We start from the raw sequence: 15,591 nt of genomic DNA on the forward strand, positions 1-15,591 counted from the left end.
TTAGTAGTTAGTACTACATGAACAGGATAATAAAGAAGGGGCTCTCTGGGACAGCATTTCTCAAGGTAAGATTTGAGTTTCCCTTAAGGTTATCACTAGGGCTATATGCTCTAAATATTTGCTGATTCTGTTACAACTATGTGGCTTGGTAGTCTATTCTTTCACTTAAATTTTCAAGAAAAGTGAAATAAGTGCATTTTACATTTAAATGCTTAGGGTGTGCAGAGAATAGGCTTATATAAATTATGTAAGTGAAACCACTTCTGGCATATTTTTTAAAAGATAGCTTATCAAACACAACTGAATACAATTGTAGACTTCGGTGAAACCTCTTGTTAACATGTAGAATTCTGCCTTTCACACTCAGAAACTGTGATAGCTGAGGTAAGGAAAGACAATGACTACAAAAATAATATTTGTAAAGAAGAATAAATAAGAAAATCCTAAATGATGTTATTTTCCCTATAGCCCAGTGTGCCTACTGTATTGAAAAACCTTTGTTCTCAAAGCAATGTATAGATGTGATATTACTAGCTCTCTGTTTAAAAGGTATCCTTTAATTCAACCTTTAATTCCTTTTAAAATGGTGCACACAGTGGTAGGCTCAAAGCTGATATGTACTCATAATTTTACTCTTTTAGGCAAGTCCTATGACAATTATACTAACAAGTTTCTTCAAACCACCCCCCTTCCCACCACCCCTATGTTCTGCTTGTCCATATCCCCTTCACCCTTTCCTCTGCTATTATCACTGGCATCTCTGCTTGTACTTGAAAGTAAAGAGCAAACCCAGATTACAGCAAACTCAATGACCCTGCTCCATAGCCTGGCCCCTTGCTGAAGAGAGGAAAGGGGAGAAGCATGAAGGGACCATCATGGGCTCAGTTCAGGTACTATCAGTAGCCCGGTTTGAGTTTTCAAAGCAGGGTCTTGGACATGTTCCTGGCAGATAAATCTTCACTGGCTTGGAGAACAGGAAGGACTATTTTACAAACACCACTGTGTTCGAATTTCTAGAGGCTAACCAGGCCAAGAAGACATCCCTAAGAGAAAAAAAGATACACATAAACAGAATTATAGCTTAGATGTATTCTTTTTTAACTCTGTCTTAAATAAATAGGTTCTCAGTTCACTACCTATAGCAGTGATGGCGAACCTATGACACTCATTTTTTTGGTTGATTTTTCTTTGTTAAATGGCATTTAAATACAGGGCACCAGAGTTAAGTTAGGGTTTTTTAAAATGCTGACACGCCGAACTCAAAAGGTTCGCCATCACTGACCTATAGCATCAAAGTGAAATGGTATCACTCAGTAGAAATATTAGGGCAACGGGCCTAAAAGTCAGCAGTATAGGCAATCCTAGTTTACTGAAGAGGATTTGACATAGAAAATACCAATGCCTTGTTTCATGAATGTAGATAAATCCCAAGAAAATTTGGGGAGATAGACAAAATCTTCAGAACTCCAACTCCTGCCATACTTAGCACCTTATTATGCTATTTATCACTTATCCATTCCTCCTCAAATTCTACTTCCCTAAGTGTTCTGATTTGCACTAAGGAGATAAGCAAAGCTAATATTCAGTCACTAACTGCTTAATGTGTCATCATACATTTAAAGGTAAATGTGGTACCTGAGAAGCGTGACTGCTAATTATCTTTATGTAGCAATTATAAGCTCTTTATAAGCAGGGTAACTTTTCTAGTAGTCTTACAATCAGACATATACATGTATATACCAACTTACTTTACCTAAGGTAAGGTATACTCTAAGGTAATACTGACATGCTCAGGGTTACCATGTTTTCCAACGGTTAATTTTAGCAACCCCTGAATTATAAGAGAAACTATAACTCACCTGCAGTGCTTCACCACACATTCATTGCTGCAGTATTCATTGTCCCAGTCCTTACTCGCAACGGGAGGGTTCTCACAACCAGACCTCACACAGCGAGGCTGGGGTGAGATTGTCACTGGAGACCCACTCACCAATTCAACATCCATTTGAGAAGGAGACTCAACCTGTGAGAGGAAGAGAGCACCAAAGATGGATTAGATTTGCTACCTACCTTGCCAGATACCAGTCAAATTAACTTTGGGACCCAATGGAGCAAACAGGAGTTAACATCCCTCACATATGGGGTAACATTTTAAAAGAAGGTGAGTTCTTGGTCTCCTGCTTTTTATCCAGTTTTAGAACTTCGCCAAGCAGACTGACATGAAGTTTCTTCCCATTAGGAGAATGCTGGCCATATGCTGGTATACTGACCCTTTAACAACTCAGGTTTGAACTGCGAGGGTCCACTCAAGTGTATGCAGATTTACCTGCACAGTTAAAGGGTCATTATTTTTGATCCAGGTCAGGAATCCATGTATGTGGGGGGTCAACTACTAGTTTTACGTGTGCACGGTGGGTCACTGTACTCTTTAATCTTACCCATCACTGACTTTATTCGACACTTGAATAATATTCCTCTGAAAATATAAAATCAAAAGCAGAATGTGAAAAGTGGTTGGGTCACCTCAACTAAGATTTCGAGATTTAAGAGAAGACAAAATGTGCCATTAGAAAAAGTGAAAGAACTTGGAGATTCATAGTTTCCTCCTGATAGAGGGATTATTTTTCTTTAAAATTACTGCTTCATCAATTGTGGAGCTAGTCTCAAACAGACCCATACTTAAAAATAACCACTGGTCATGTGTAAGTTAAAGCTAGGGTAATGGACATCTGTTTATGTCACTTTGGACTCATTGATATGAACCAATTGAATTTTTCTAGCTATATCCACTATTTCCCCACTGAAAACATCAAGCCAAGCAGTCCAGATATAGGAGAAATGGAAGCACTTAAACCTCCAAAGTTAGGATCCTTGGGTAGATACCTCCAAAAAATAACTCTGGGCTTGGGTTGTATCCTCTCTAGTCAAACCACAGTATTTTTCTTAGTTAAGGAGTAGTCTGGGAAAGGAGGCCCTCTTAATGCTTTTCACCAAGAACACTACAGAGTATCATGGGTGGGAACTGTCCTTTACAGGATGTTTCATATTCCTGGTTGCCAAGCATTAAGTGCTAATGGCAACCCCTACTTTTATTGGATCATCAGAGGAAACTGATCATCAAAGGAAAGACTTGAAAACTGGCTCACCTCAGGAACTACATCTGTGATCATCTCACAGATTGTATCAGTAGAGGTCTCCTCCACTGTATGGGCCTCAGGGCTGGTGTTCATAGGCCGCTCAGGACTACTTTCCACAGCTGGTGGGACTAAGGTGGTCTGCATTTTCAGAGTGGGTCCAGGCACAATCTTGATCTGTAGAGGAGGTGGCTGTTGCTGTAAATTGATTCGAGCTTTCTGAGGTGGAGGCTGTTGCATGGCCTGGAGTGGGGGAGGCTGCTGCAGAATGGTCACTTGCTGAGTGGGGGGCTGAGGCATCTGTTGCAATGGAGGAGGTTGTAGTCGGGGTGGAGGCAGTTGCATAGAAGCAGCAGCAGCTGCTGCTGCCTGCAACACTGACCGAGTAACAATCTGGGCTTGTTGACTGGGCTGTATAGTAGCTGTGCTGGTCTGGCCTAGTTGGATCCCCCGGGAGGTCACCACTGTGGCTGGGATAACAGTAACCATCCCTCCTTGAGACATGGTAATAGATGAGGGCAACATCTGTTTGGTAATAATCAACTTGGTGATATTAGGCTGACCCCCAGCCCCAGAAGATGCCTGATTGGCCACATAGGATGAAAGAGTGGAGTTAACAACAATGGAAGGAGACAGAGCAGGGGGCTCTGTTGAGGCTGGTGCTGGAGATGCTGGGTCAACAGTAGCAACAGGAGGTGGAGAAGGAGTCTGTGATGGTGGCACTGGATCCAGCTCCACTGTTTCCACAGTGGCCTAAAAGAAGACCAAAAAAAAAAAGTCATTCAGAAATTTTCTGTATTCCCTGGGACATATTCACTTTAATCACCTCCCAAAAGACAATGATAGATTGAAAAGAAAAAACCAGCTGTGGGTGCTACCCTGTCTAAAGTAAACAATGAAAATAAACTCACAAAGACTGGTTGGTAAGATTTATGATGGGAACAGGAAACCATGCTGTATATATTTCTAAGCTTTAACTACTAGTTAAGAGGTTGCACAGGTTTTTGGTGGTATTATAACTAATAAACAGCTTGAAAAAATCTTTTATTGGTTTAAATATCCATCTGCCATAACCCACTTACCTGACACTCCTGATTGTCTTTATAAGCAGCCAGAGCTTTCAGATACTCTTTCTTGGCAGCCTCAGTTTTCCTCTTATATACCTGCAGGAAAGAAAAACTGTTTAAGAAGTGCCCAAACACCTAGAAAAGACTGATTATCCTATTATTCATCACTGCATGACAATCTTAATCTGAATACTGACAACTCCAGCTTGGCCAGTGCTGCTCAGTGGTTGAGCGTCGACCTATGAACCAGGAGGTCATGTTTCAATTCCCACTCGGCATATGCCTAGATTGTGGGCTTGCTCCCCAGTGTGGGCGTGCAGGAGTTAGCCAATCAATGATTCTTTCCCATCATTGATGTTTCTCTCTCTCTCCCCCTCTCCAAAATCAAGATATATATATATTTTAAAATGAATACTGACAATTCCTTTTAGTGAATATACTTTTGAAAGCTAGTAATCAAGACAGCCTTCATGTCAGACTTTCCAGTGACCAAGCATATGAAAGCCAGCCAATCAACAAGAATCTTGCCAATCCTGACTGGTTTGGCTCAGTGGATAGAGCGTCAGCCTGCGGACTGAAGGGTTCCAGGTTTGAGTACAGTCAAGGACCCATGCCCAGGCTGCAGGATCAATCCCCAATACTGGGGGGAGGGGGGGGGGAGTGTGCAGGAGGCAGCCAATCAATGATTCTCTCCCATCATCGATGTTTCTATTTCTCCCTCTCCCTTCCTCTCTGAAATTAATAAATATATATTTAAAAAAGAAAAAGAATAAAACTAAAAAAAAAAAAAAAGTATCTTGCCAGAATAACTACACTTCTAAAGTTAACACCAACCCATGCCCACTTCTATTAGCAAAACAAATCCTTATTATTTGCTCACCTGTTTTTGCTCCTCTCCAAGACTGTCCCACATGGAGGCCACAATTTTTGAAACTTCTCCAAAAGTAGCATTGGGATTCTGTCCCTTGATGGCAGCCTGTGTATCACGAAAGAATAAGGCATATGCTGAAACTGGTTTCTGAGGTTCATTAGGATCTTTCTTTTTTCTCTTCTTTGGGGTCTTCTGCTTTTTTCCTGCTTCCACAACAACTGTCTTCTGGCTGGGAAGTTGCTGCAGGGGAGAAAAGAGAGAATTACAAGAAGGAAGAAGGAAGTATATCTGGAGAACTGCAAGAAAAGGACTTTTATATGGGGAAACTAGCTACATGGAGAAATTTTCAGAAATACTAAGAATAGAGGCAATAAGATTAAGATATTAGTAAAGTATGTGAGGACCAATAAGAATGAAGGTTGGGAGGAACGTTACATACTATAAATTGAGAGGCAGGACCCCATACCCAGAAAAGAGCAGAGGAGATGGCAGAACAGGTGCAAAGATACTAAGTAGCTCTGTATGCCAAGAGTTTTATCCCAGAATATTATGGCAGATTTGATTTTTGGCAGGGAATGCCTCACCCTCCGGAAATCCTCAACACCATCCTCATGAAGTGAATTAGTAGGTGAAGGGGTGGTTGAAAGACGATCCTCAGGTGACTGGGCAGGTGGCAGAATGGTACCACCCCCTAAGCTCAAACCAAGTTGAGAACTCAGTTCTGACTGATCAATGGTGGTCAACTGGTTATGCCCCATCAAGCCAGACGTCATGTCTGTCATTGGTACATCAATTGTAACAGGTGGGTTGGCGCTATACTGAGTTCCTATAGAATGGTCCAAGTCCTGAGAGAAGCAGAAGGACTAATTAACACTAAATATAAAGAACACCACTCTTCCCCCCACCAAGTCCAGGACAGTTTATAAACACCCTACTCATCTACATTGTATCATTGTTTAGACTCTAAACATAAAATAATCTGTCTACATATAAAACATTAAGCTTTTAAATAAAGTATATGAATTAGTAAAGTCACTTCTTTGTACTCCAAAGCCTATTCTAAAACAACTAAAAATAACCAGAGGTCTTAATTTTGGACAAATTAAAGAGTAAATAAATTATTTGGTAATCTGGAGGTAGTAATGACACAAGGAGTAAAGAAAAGCTTCTTCTCTGTACCCTGCTAAAATAATGGGGTTTAAAGTTGCAATACACAGGCAATGTGAGTAATAAGGCCGAAGTCAAGATGTTTCACATCAAATAAAATGTGTGGAGATGTGCTACTAATGAGATGTGCTGGAAGCCCAATATACTGATTTATAACACTAACCCACAGTTAATACATTTTGTTCAGACTGTTTTTGAATAAATCAATGTGCCAACTATCACACTCACATTTCAATTCTAGGATGTGAAGGCTATATTAAAAGGGGGTAGACCTGCAAATCACAATAAATCATCTTCAATTCAGAGTTAATCCTCAGGTAACTGGACATTTTATAATTTTAAACCATTTTTCAAGTAAAATTGACTAAGATGATACATTTCATTCATTCAATGGACTTTAAGTCTTTATCAATGAGCCTTTACCCACAAAAATGAGAAACATGTAATATTCAAGTGCAGTAGGGAACAGAATCACTTTTATCTTTCCTAACACCATGCCCATGAGCTTAGATAAGCCTGAACATATCTTGCCCCTTACCATGGTCAAGCCCCCACTCAGGAGCCCCCCGCCCTGCTCCATCAAGCCATGGGTCATGCCCACAGGCATGTCCAATGTCTGGACCCCATATTGGGCTGAAAAGCTGCCATCCTGAGAGGAGGATGGGTCTGCCAGGTCATCAAAGTGGCCAACCACATCTGAGACAGCCAGTGACGGATCAGAATCCAAGGAGATAGGTGGGATTTCAAATTCCTCATCACCCAGGCTTGGTGTATGGAATGTCTGTAGGGGGAAAAAGAGAGGGAAAATAATTTGGGAAGAGGAGAAACTGTATACTTCTAAGTGAAGAACATGACTGAGTACTGGAGATTCTCAGTGTACCTCTTTCCAGCCTGGATCCTATTTTTGTTATCAATTTCTTAGGACCTATTCTATTTAGTTGTATAAATAAACCTCTCTTTCTCATATCCTTGGATATATGGCACATACAAAGCTGCCAACATCAATCACAATTTTCAATTCTTTTATCTCTTTTCTACTTTTATCATCTCAGTGGTCCTAAAACAGCCGTGGGCAAACTACGGCCCGCGGGCCCGGATCCGGCCAAAAAAAAAAAGACCGTACCCTTTTATGTAATGATGTTTACTTTGAATTTATATTAGTTCACACAAACACTCCATCCATGCTTTTGTTCCGGCCCTCCGGTCCAGTTTAAGAACCCATTGTGGCCCTCGAGTCAAAAAGTTTGCCCACCCCTGTCCTAAAATGTTATGTCTATTATTCTAATGAATGATCCTTTCAGCAGCATTAGTAAGGACTCAAACTTTATTACCTGTTTAGCTATGATGTTTAAAATCTCTCCAAATATTCTAAAGATTTCACTACTACTATGTCTGAGCTGTTAGACCACAGAAATTCACTGTCAACCAGACAATTATATTTTGTTGTTTTAGGTTCCTTTGAAGCTTTTCCTATCATGGGTACCTTATCTCCCTCTAAAATGTATGCACCCAGAGTTTCCTACATCTTTTCCATTTTAGAAATCATGATGTTAACAACAAATAAGATTCCCAAAATCCAACAATGCCAAAATAAGGATAATAGTGAGGCGAAAAACATAAGAGCTACAGTCAAAAGACAAACTGGTGCTCACTTTGGCAGCACATAAGCTAAAATTAAGATTAGCATGGCCCCTGCACAAGGATGACATGCAAATTCATGAAGCATTCCATATATATATTTTTTAAAAGGCAAACTGGTTTTCTATCAGCTCCTGAACATAGTCTTAATCTTGCTCTGACCAAGTCTTTCTGTTAAGTGAGGAAGAAAAAGATTACTCCAGCTGGCTAAAGACTCAATCCCTTCCTCTGAGTCCCACTACAAAAATAATATACTCTTTCTATTCCGAATGGGGCCACCATACACAGAGCTAACAGACCAATTGCTGACATAAGACACATTAAATATTACGGTTTCTTTTGACATTAAAAAACTAAAATGACACCCGGCTGGTGTGACTCAGTGGCTGGGTGTCAACCTATGAATTAGACCAGGGGTGGGCAAACTTTTTGACTCGAGGGCCACAATGGGTTCTTAAACTGGACCGGAGGGCTGGAACAAAAGCATGGATGGAGTGTGTGTGAACTAATATAAATTCAAAGTAAACATCATTACATAAAAGGGTACGGTCTTTTTTTTTTTTTAGTTTTATTCATTTCAAACGGGCCGGATTCGGCGTAGTTTGCCCACGGCTGAATTAGACGGTCATGATTCGATTCCTGGTCAGGGCACATGCCTGGGTTGCGGGCTCAATCCCGTCGGGGTGTGCAAGAGGCAGCCAATCAATGATTCTCTCTCGTCACTGATGTTTCTATCTCTCTCCCTCTCCCTTCCTCTCTGAAATTAATAAAAAATATGTTAAAAACAAAATAAATTAAAAAAACTAAAATGAATCTATAGCACTAGAGCATTACACATGGTAGGACAAAAGCACGTTTATAGTTATGAGTATGCAAAACACAGTTTATTCTTGTACTATTAGTTATTGTCTTATTTTCCATATGAACTATAAACTTACATTTGCCTAACCCTGTAAATAATATCAAGAGACATTGGTATCAAGAGAGGTCTTGGTTCAAGTCCCAGCTCTGCCACTTACTATCTAATCTTTTTTTTTCTTTTTTAAATATATTTTTATTGATTTCGGGGGGGGGGGGAGAGAGAGAGAGAGACATCAATGATGAGAGAGAATCATTGATCAGCTGCCTCTTGCACGTCCCCTACTGGGGATCGAGCCCATAACCTGGGCATGTGCCCTTGACCAGAATCGAACCTGGGACCCTTCAGTCCACAGGCTGACGCTCTATCCACTGAGCCAAACCGGCTAGGGCTATATAATCTTAAATGAGATTTCCTCATCTATAAAATGGTAGTTGTAATGGTAATTTCCTTATACAGTGGGGCTTTGACTTACGAGTGTCCTGACTAACGAGTTTTTTGAGATACCAGCTGTCTCTCCGCCGATTTTTTGCATTGAGTTGATAGAGTAATTTGAGTTAACGAGCTCGGTCTCAGAACGAATTAAACTCGTAAGTCAAGGCCCCACTGTATGGTTTTTATGAGGATTAATTGGATTTAGCACACAAAAGCTGATCACATTGCTTGATATACATAATTGCTTAATAACTGTTATTAACATCTGAATTATTATTAACTTGCCATCTGCCCCAACCAATTATCATAGGTTGTGAAATTTTGGAAGCTTTAAATTTTATCAACCTGTCACATGGCATAGTAAATGTCAACTGATTCAGATAAAATGCAGTAGACATCCACATTTTTTTCATGATTAAATAATGCATTCTAAGAGGTCCTCTGGTTTTTCTACACCCAGAAAGGGTCTCAGTAATATCATTTTTATTTTAATGAAGACATTGCTAGAAGAATATTTCCAGGTAGTAGAAACTAGGGAGAAAACGGTATATTTCTGAAATGCCCAATCTCTCTGAATCATATTGGCAAACAGAAATAAGTTTGAAGACAAAAAGATATGTATATAGCTTCATTTCTATGTTTTCCTCTTCCAAGATCCTTACTATTTTACTTAGCATGGTAAAAATTTGGTAGTTGTCTGGGCTATAATATGACAGTAGCATAAGGAGTACAAAAGCAGGCAGTTCTTGATGGAAAAAGTAAATATCTCCCTAAGAACTGAACCCTTCTTAGTACACAACTCATAATTTGTTATTGTGTGAAAGTTCTTATCTCTAGGTCCATGACTCTGAATTCGTTTTACCACCTTAAAACATTTGTTTTTTTATTTATTTGAATGAGGGAGAGAAGGAAGGATTGAAGGAGGGAAGGAGAGAGATCAAGAGATCAATTTGTTGTTCCACCTTTTTTGGCATTCATTGGTTGTTTCTTGTATGTATCCTGACCAGGGATTAAACCCACAACCTTGGAGTATTGGGACAGCACTCTAACCAACTGAGCTACCCCCTACCCAGCCAGGGCTTACATGACACTGAAATTTCAGTTTAGATTCATGTGAGCACTTTTCAGGAAGTGGGTACAAAGATTTTTTTTTTTTTTTTTTTTTTTTTTACCAAATTCTCATGCAAACAAACAAGCTACAGAGACAGGAAAAAGAACAGGGGAAACATTTATTGTGCTAGATCAATCGTTATATAATAGCAGTTTAAAAAAATTTTAAAGATACAGATTGTTTTGGCAAAGTAAAAGATGCCTATCCACAACAAATGATGCTTACCATAAATATCTAACCCTGCTGAGATATGAAAATGATACTATCTGTTAATGAAAACTCTAAAAGAGTAAAAATCCATATCCAAAACAAGAGACCAGTGTTCTACAAAGGACCAGCCCTCACAAACCATCTGGAGTGCTCTCATGCACTACACTAAAAAAACAGACATGCAGAGATTCCACTGTATGAATTAACAAGGCATTCTTTGTATGTACAACCTTCTGAAAACAGCTTTGTTAGTCACTATCTGTGGCTTTAATAGTATTGTGTGTGTTCTGGGGGGAAAGCGGGGAGGTGGGCTGTGTTGTTTTGTTTATTTTGGGTTTCTTCCTTTAAGTATGAAGAGTAAAATAATGGCAATTAATAAGAATATGAAGGGTAAACCACATGCTAGAATAAACACAGAGACTCCCTCAAAATCCCTTTACTACTACAAATGATTTGAAAGATTATGGTTAAAATCCAATTATGAAAATCCAAACTTATTTTATTTTAGTGGATCTACTACATAACTAGATCATATTCTAGACTGTCAAATATAAAACAAAGATAACTGTAGCAAGTATTAAAGTAAATATAAATGATGTGGGCACAGAAGGAGAAAATAGAAACATGATGCAGTTACCTTCTCACTCAGCTTTCTTTTCCTTCTCTGTTAAATTCCTGGGCCTTTTAGGGGGAAGAAGCAGTTTGGGAATTACAGTTTATAAAATAAGGAGGCTGCCCAGCTGGTGTGACTCAGTGGTTGAGCATTGACCTATGAATCAGGAAGTCATGGTTTGATTCCCGGTCAGGACACATGACCTCGTTGCAGGCTCGTTCCCAAATGTGGGGCATGTAGGAGGCAGCCGATCAACGGTTCTCTCTCATCATTGATGTTTCTCTCTCTCTCTCCCTCTCCCTTACTCTCTGAAATCAATAAAAATGTTTAAAATAAAATAAGGAGGCTTACCTATTGAGAGAACAACAAAAAACCAACAACAAACCATTTCCTTCCCATTTCACACTCCCATACCAAAACACACAATCCAGCATTTCTTTAGTTTCTTGGGTAAATTTCTCATTTTAAAGAAATTTAATCCAACACTTATTTATTCAATAATACACTAGTACTATGTGTTATTTAAATAACTTATTGTTCTTAAAAACTGATATAGTAGCCCTGGCTGGTGTGACTTGGTTGGGAGTCAGCCCTAGCACTGAAAGATTGCCAGTTCCATTCCTGTCAGGATAAATGCCCAGGTTGCAGGCTCCATTCCCAGTAGAGGGCATGCAGGAAGCAGCTGATCTATGTCTTGCTCTCACATCAATGTTTCTTTCTCTCTCTCTGTCCTCCCAAAAACCCATTTTAAAAAAACAACTGATATAGTAGTGATTTTTAATTATTCAGCCTGAAATCATTAACTGGTTCTAATCTTATAAATGCTATTTCTAATTAAGGTATGTTTATGATTACTATTTTCCCAAAGTGCTCAAAACACATTATCATTATACTAGAGGCCCGGTGCACAAAAATTTGTGCACTGGGGGGGGGGGGGGGGGTCCCTCAGCCCAGCCTGTGCCCTCTTGCAGTCTGGGACCCCTCAGGGAATGACCACCTACCTGCTGGCTTAGGCCCGCTCCCCGGGGGATTGGGCCTAAGCTGCAGTCAGACATCCTTAGCGCTGCTGAGGAGGCGGGAGAGGCTCCCACCACCACCGCTGTACTGGCAGCCTGTGGTTGAGCAAAGCTCCCCCTGTGGGAGCGCACTGACCACCAGGGGGCAGCTCCTGCATTGAGCGTCTGCCCCCTGGTGGTCAGTGTGTGTCATAGTGACCAGTCATTCCCAGTTGTTTTGCTGTTAGGGTCAATTTGCATATTACCCTTTTATTATAGGATAGGAGACAACCTGAATGAAACAAAAGATTAAACTCCCTTTAGATTATAGAAATTTCCTATTTCAAGCAATGTTATAACAAATGCTAAGCTTTTCTCTCTGGACACCTACTCTTTAAAAATTATTTTTTATTGACTGAAGTATAACTTATGTACACAATTTTTAAATATATACTTCAATGGATTTTTTTACATATGCTAACATCCAATTAACCACCACTCAGATCAAAGATACAGACATTTCTATCACTCCAAAGTATTTTCTCATGCTCCTTCCCAGTCAATGCTCCCCACTTCCACAACAGATATCACTATTCTGATTTATATCACTATAGTTTAGTACTGCATATTTTTTATCTTCATTAAAAATGAACTCATATAGTGTCTATTCTTTTATGTCTGGCTTCTGTTACTTACAATATATTTTTGAGATCATACAAGTTGCACTTATTAATAGTTCATTTTTTATTGCTGTGTAGTATTCCTTTTGACACATGTACCAGTTTATAGACAGTTGGGTTGTTTCCAATGTTTAGCTACTATGAATAAAACTGCTGTGAACATACATGTTTTGGGTGAATATATGCACTCATTTCTCTCATGTGTGTATCAAAGAGTGGAATCACTAGGTCACAGAGTAAGTATATGCTTATCCTTAGTAGATACTGCCAGTTTTCCAGAGTGGTTGAATCAATTTACACTCTTATCAGCAATGATTAAGAGTTATCTACATCCTTGTCAACTCTTGAAATTGTCGGTCTTTTTAATTTTAAACATTCTGGTGGATGTGCAATGGTATCTCCTTAATTTTAATTGGCATTTCTCTGATGAGTGATGATGACCCTTTTTCATATGCCTAGTGGCAATTTGGATTCGCTCTTTTGTGAAGTATGTGTTCAAATCTTTTGCTCATACTAGCGTTATCAGGTGATCGCTTCCTAAGTTATATAAATGTGTAGTCACTATGTTGTACACTATGTCAACTGTAACAAAAAAAATAGGGAGAGACAGGATTTAAACAGAGATCTCTCCATCACCATGCACTGCCTCCTATCATGGCATATTTGCAAAGAATTCAGCACCTAGAAAGTACTCAATATAATGAATGCCCTGGCTGAGTAGCTCAGTTGATTAGAGCATTGTCCTACATGCCAGATTGCAGATTCGATCCACTGTCAGGGCACATTCAAGAAGCAACCAATGAATGCATAAATGGGTAGGACAACAAATTGATGTCTCTCTCTAACCGCCCCCCCCTTCTCTAAAAGAAAAATTTTTTAAATTACCTTTACTAGTTCTAAGTGGCTCACAATAAGACCAGACACAACAAAAACCATAAACCAATCAAAATAAAGCTAAAAAAAAACCCCAAAAACGGGAAAGGAAGGTGAAGTGGCAATGAGAAGAACTATTAACAAGACAAAATCCTGGGCTAAAAGAAGCCACTAAAATTTAGTTATCAGCTTCTTGGCAAAGTACTATTTTTGTCTTAAAGTCATAAAAACAAAAACAAAGGACGGGCTCAAACCCATCAAGTTTCTAGATGTGGACAATGTGAAATTTGCCACAGTCTAAATAAAGAAACTTAAATGTGGAGACCTGATTTAGAAGAAATTGGCAATGATGCACTTTCTTTTTCTTTTAAGTCTTTTTAAAAAACACATTCTTATTCATTTTAGAGAGGGAGAGGGACAGAGAGAAACATCAATGACGAGAGAGAATCATTGATCAGCTGCATCCTGCACGCTCCCTACTGGAGGGATCGAGCCCGCAACCAGGCATGTGCCCTTGGCCAGAATGGAACCGTGACCTCCCGGTGCCGATAGCTCCACGCTCAGCCACGGAGCCACGCCTCAACACCACAGGAGCGGCTACTGTAGCCGTCTGACAGCTGGAGAAACTGGGCCACACAGAGGCGAAGCAACCTGAGTCACCGGCGAACAGAAGCCCCTGTCTCATTTAACTTCTTTCATGTTTCCTGGTAACGACTTCCTTTCATCCTGTCACTAGCAAAACAAGCTAACTTTTCTGTTTTCATGGCTGAGTAGGAAATTTGAATGAAACAAAGACACCCCCCCCCCCCCCCCAACAGAGTTGTTTCAAGAAGGAACACAGCCCTGACCGGTTTGGCTCGGTGGATAGAGCGCCGGCCTGCGGACTCAAGGGTCCCAGGTTCGGTTCTGGTCAAGGGCATGTACCTTGGTTGCGGGCCCATCCCCAGTGGGGGGTGTGCAGGAGGCAGCTGATCGATGTTTCTCTCTCATCGATGTTTCTAACTCTCTATCCCTCTCCCTACCTCTCTGTAAAAAATCAAATATATATGGGAGGAACACATGCCCACGGCTAGGCCCTTTTAGGCAAGCTTCTTCCCTCGCCCCAGTTTCTCTGGGTGACAATGTTCTCTTTCCTCTGCGATTCCCTCGAGATGGTCGGTTATTTCTCCCCAACCAAAGGAGACACTTTCACGCTGTCTTCCCCCCAAGAATCACTCGGAAATAGCTCTTCCCTCCGCCCCGCTTTCCTGATGACAGCAGCGCCCGGGCCTCCCCTTCGTCCTCGGGGTCCAGAAGAGCCGAGACACCAACAGCGGCCTCGGTTGCCAGCCCCCGGCCCCGGGGTCCTTGCCTCCCCACCGCTTCCTCCCGCCCCAGCCCTCCCCCCAGCGCCGGCCGCTCGTGCTCACCTCGGCCCCTGACAGGAAGGGGTGCGAGGGCCCTGTGATCGTCAGGTAATTGTCATTTCCTCCGGGAAACTGGAAACCAAAAGAAAGCCGCGGGGATCAGTTAGGAAGGGAGTTCGCTCGGAGTGACGGGTTCCGACCCCGACATTCAGACCAGCACTCCAACCCCGCGCTCTCTGCGGTCCCGTCAACTGTCTCTCCGCCCGGCTTCCCGCCTCCGCTCCAACCCCGCCAGCCGCGCTCTCTCTCGCCAGCCTTCCCAGCGCTCTAGTGCCTACCTCCATCTTCACACAACGGTTACCACCGTCTCGGTCCCCTCACATCGTCCCCGCCGCCCCCACAGGACCCGCGACCGCCGTCACTTCCGCAAGGACGCGCGTCGCTCTCCGCCGATTGGCAGGCGCGCCGGCTGCTGCGACTCCCGCCGGGAAGGCCCCGCGGACGGAGAGACTCGCTACCGCCCCCTGGCGCTTGGAGGAATTATGGCAGGAGGTGTGTTAGAGGCGTCCCGGGAGGCGGCGCCTGAGGACGA

At 41.4% G+C, this 15,591-nt stretch overlaps 1 protein-coding gene and 1 pseudogene across 2 annotated transcripts; one reads left to right on the top strand and one right to left on the bottom strand.

The window, feature by feature from the left end:
* Nucleotides 1-537: 537 nt before the first annotated feature.
* On the bottom strand, nt 538-15,444 carry TOX4 (TOX high mobility group box family member 4). Of its 2 annotated transcripts, XM_023752852.1 has the most exons (10): nt 15,338-15,444; nt 15,063-15,131; nt 11,130-11,173; nt 6,778-7,020; nt 5,657-5,917; nt 5,082-5,312; nt 4,217-4,297; nt 3,147-3,887; nt 1,860-2,023; nt 944-1,043 (listed from the first exon to the last, which is right to left on the bottom strand). In XM_023752852.1, the coding sequence occupies exons 4-10, from the start codon at nt 6,844-6,846 to the stop codon at nt 983-985; spliced, it is 1,608 nt and encodes a 535-aa protein (XP_023608620.1). In that variant the 5' UTR covers nt 6,847-7,020; nt 11,130-11,173; nt 15,063-15,131; nt 15,338-15,444; the 3' UTR covers nt 944-982. The 2 variants fall into 2 exon arrangements, with proteins under 2 accessions (XP_006087454.1, XP_023608620.1); XM_006087392.3 differs by lacking the exon at nt 11,130-11,173 and having other exon boundaries at nt 538-1,043; nt 15,338-15,369.
* LOC111825742 lies at nt 7,884-7,976 on the top strand (annotated as a pseudogene).
* Nucleotides 15,445-15,591: the final 147 nt, after the last annotated feature.

The sequence above is a fragment of the Myotis lucifugus genome, unplaced genomic scaffold (assembly GCF_000147115.1).
Source record: "Myotis lucifugus unplaced genomic scaffold, Myoluc2.0 scaffold_38, whole genome shotgun sequence".
Classification (NCBI taxonomy): Eukaryota; Metazoa; Chordata; class Mammalia; order Chiroptera; family Vespertilionidae; genus Myotis; species Myotis lucifugus.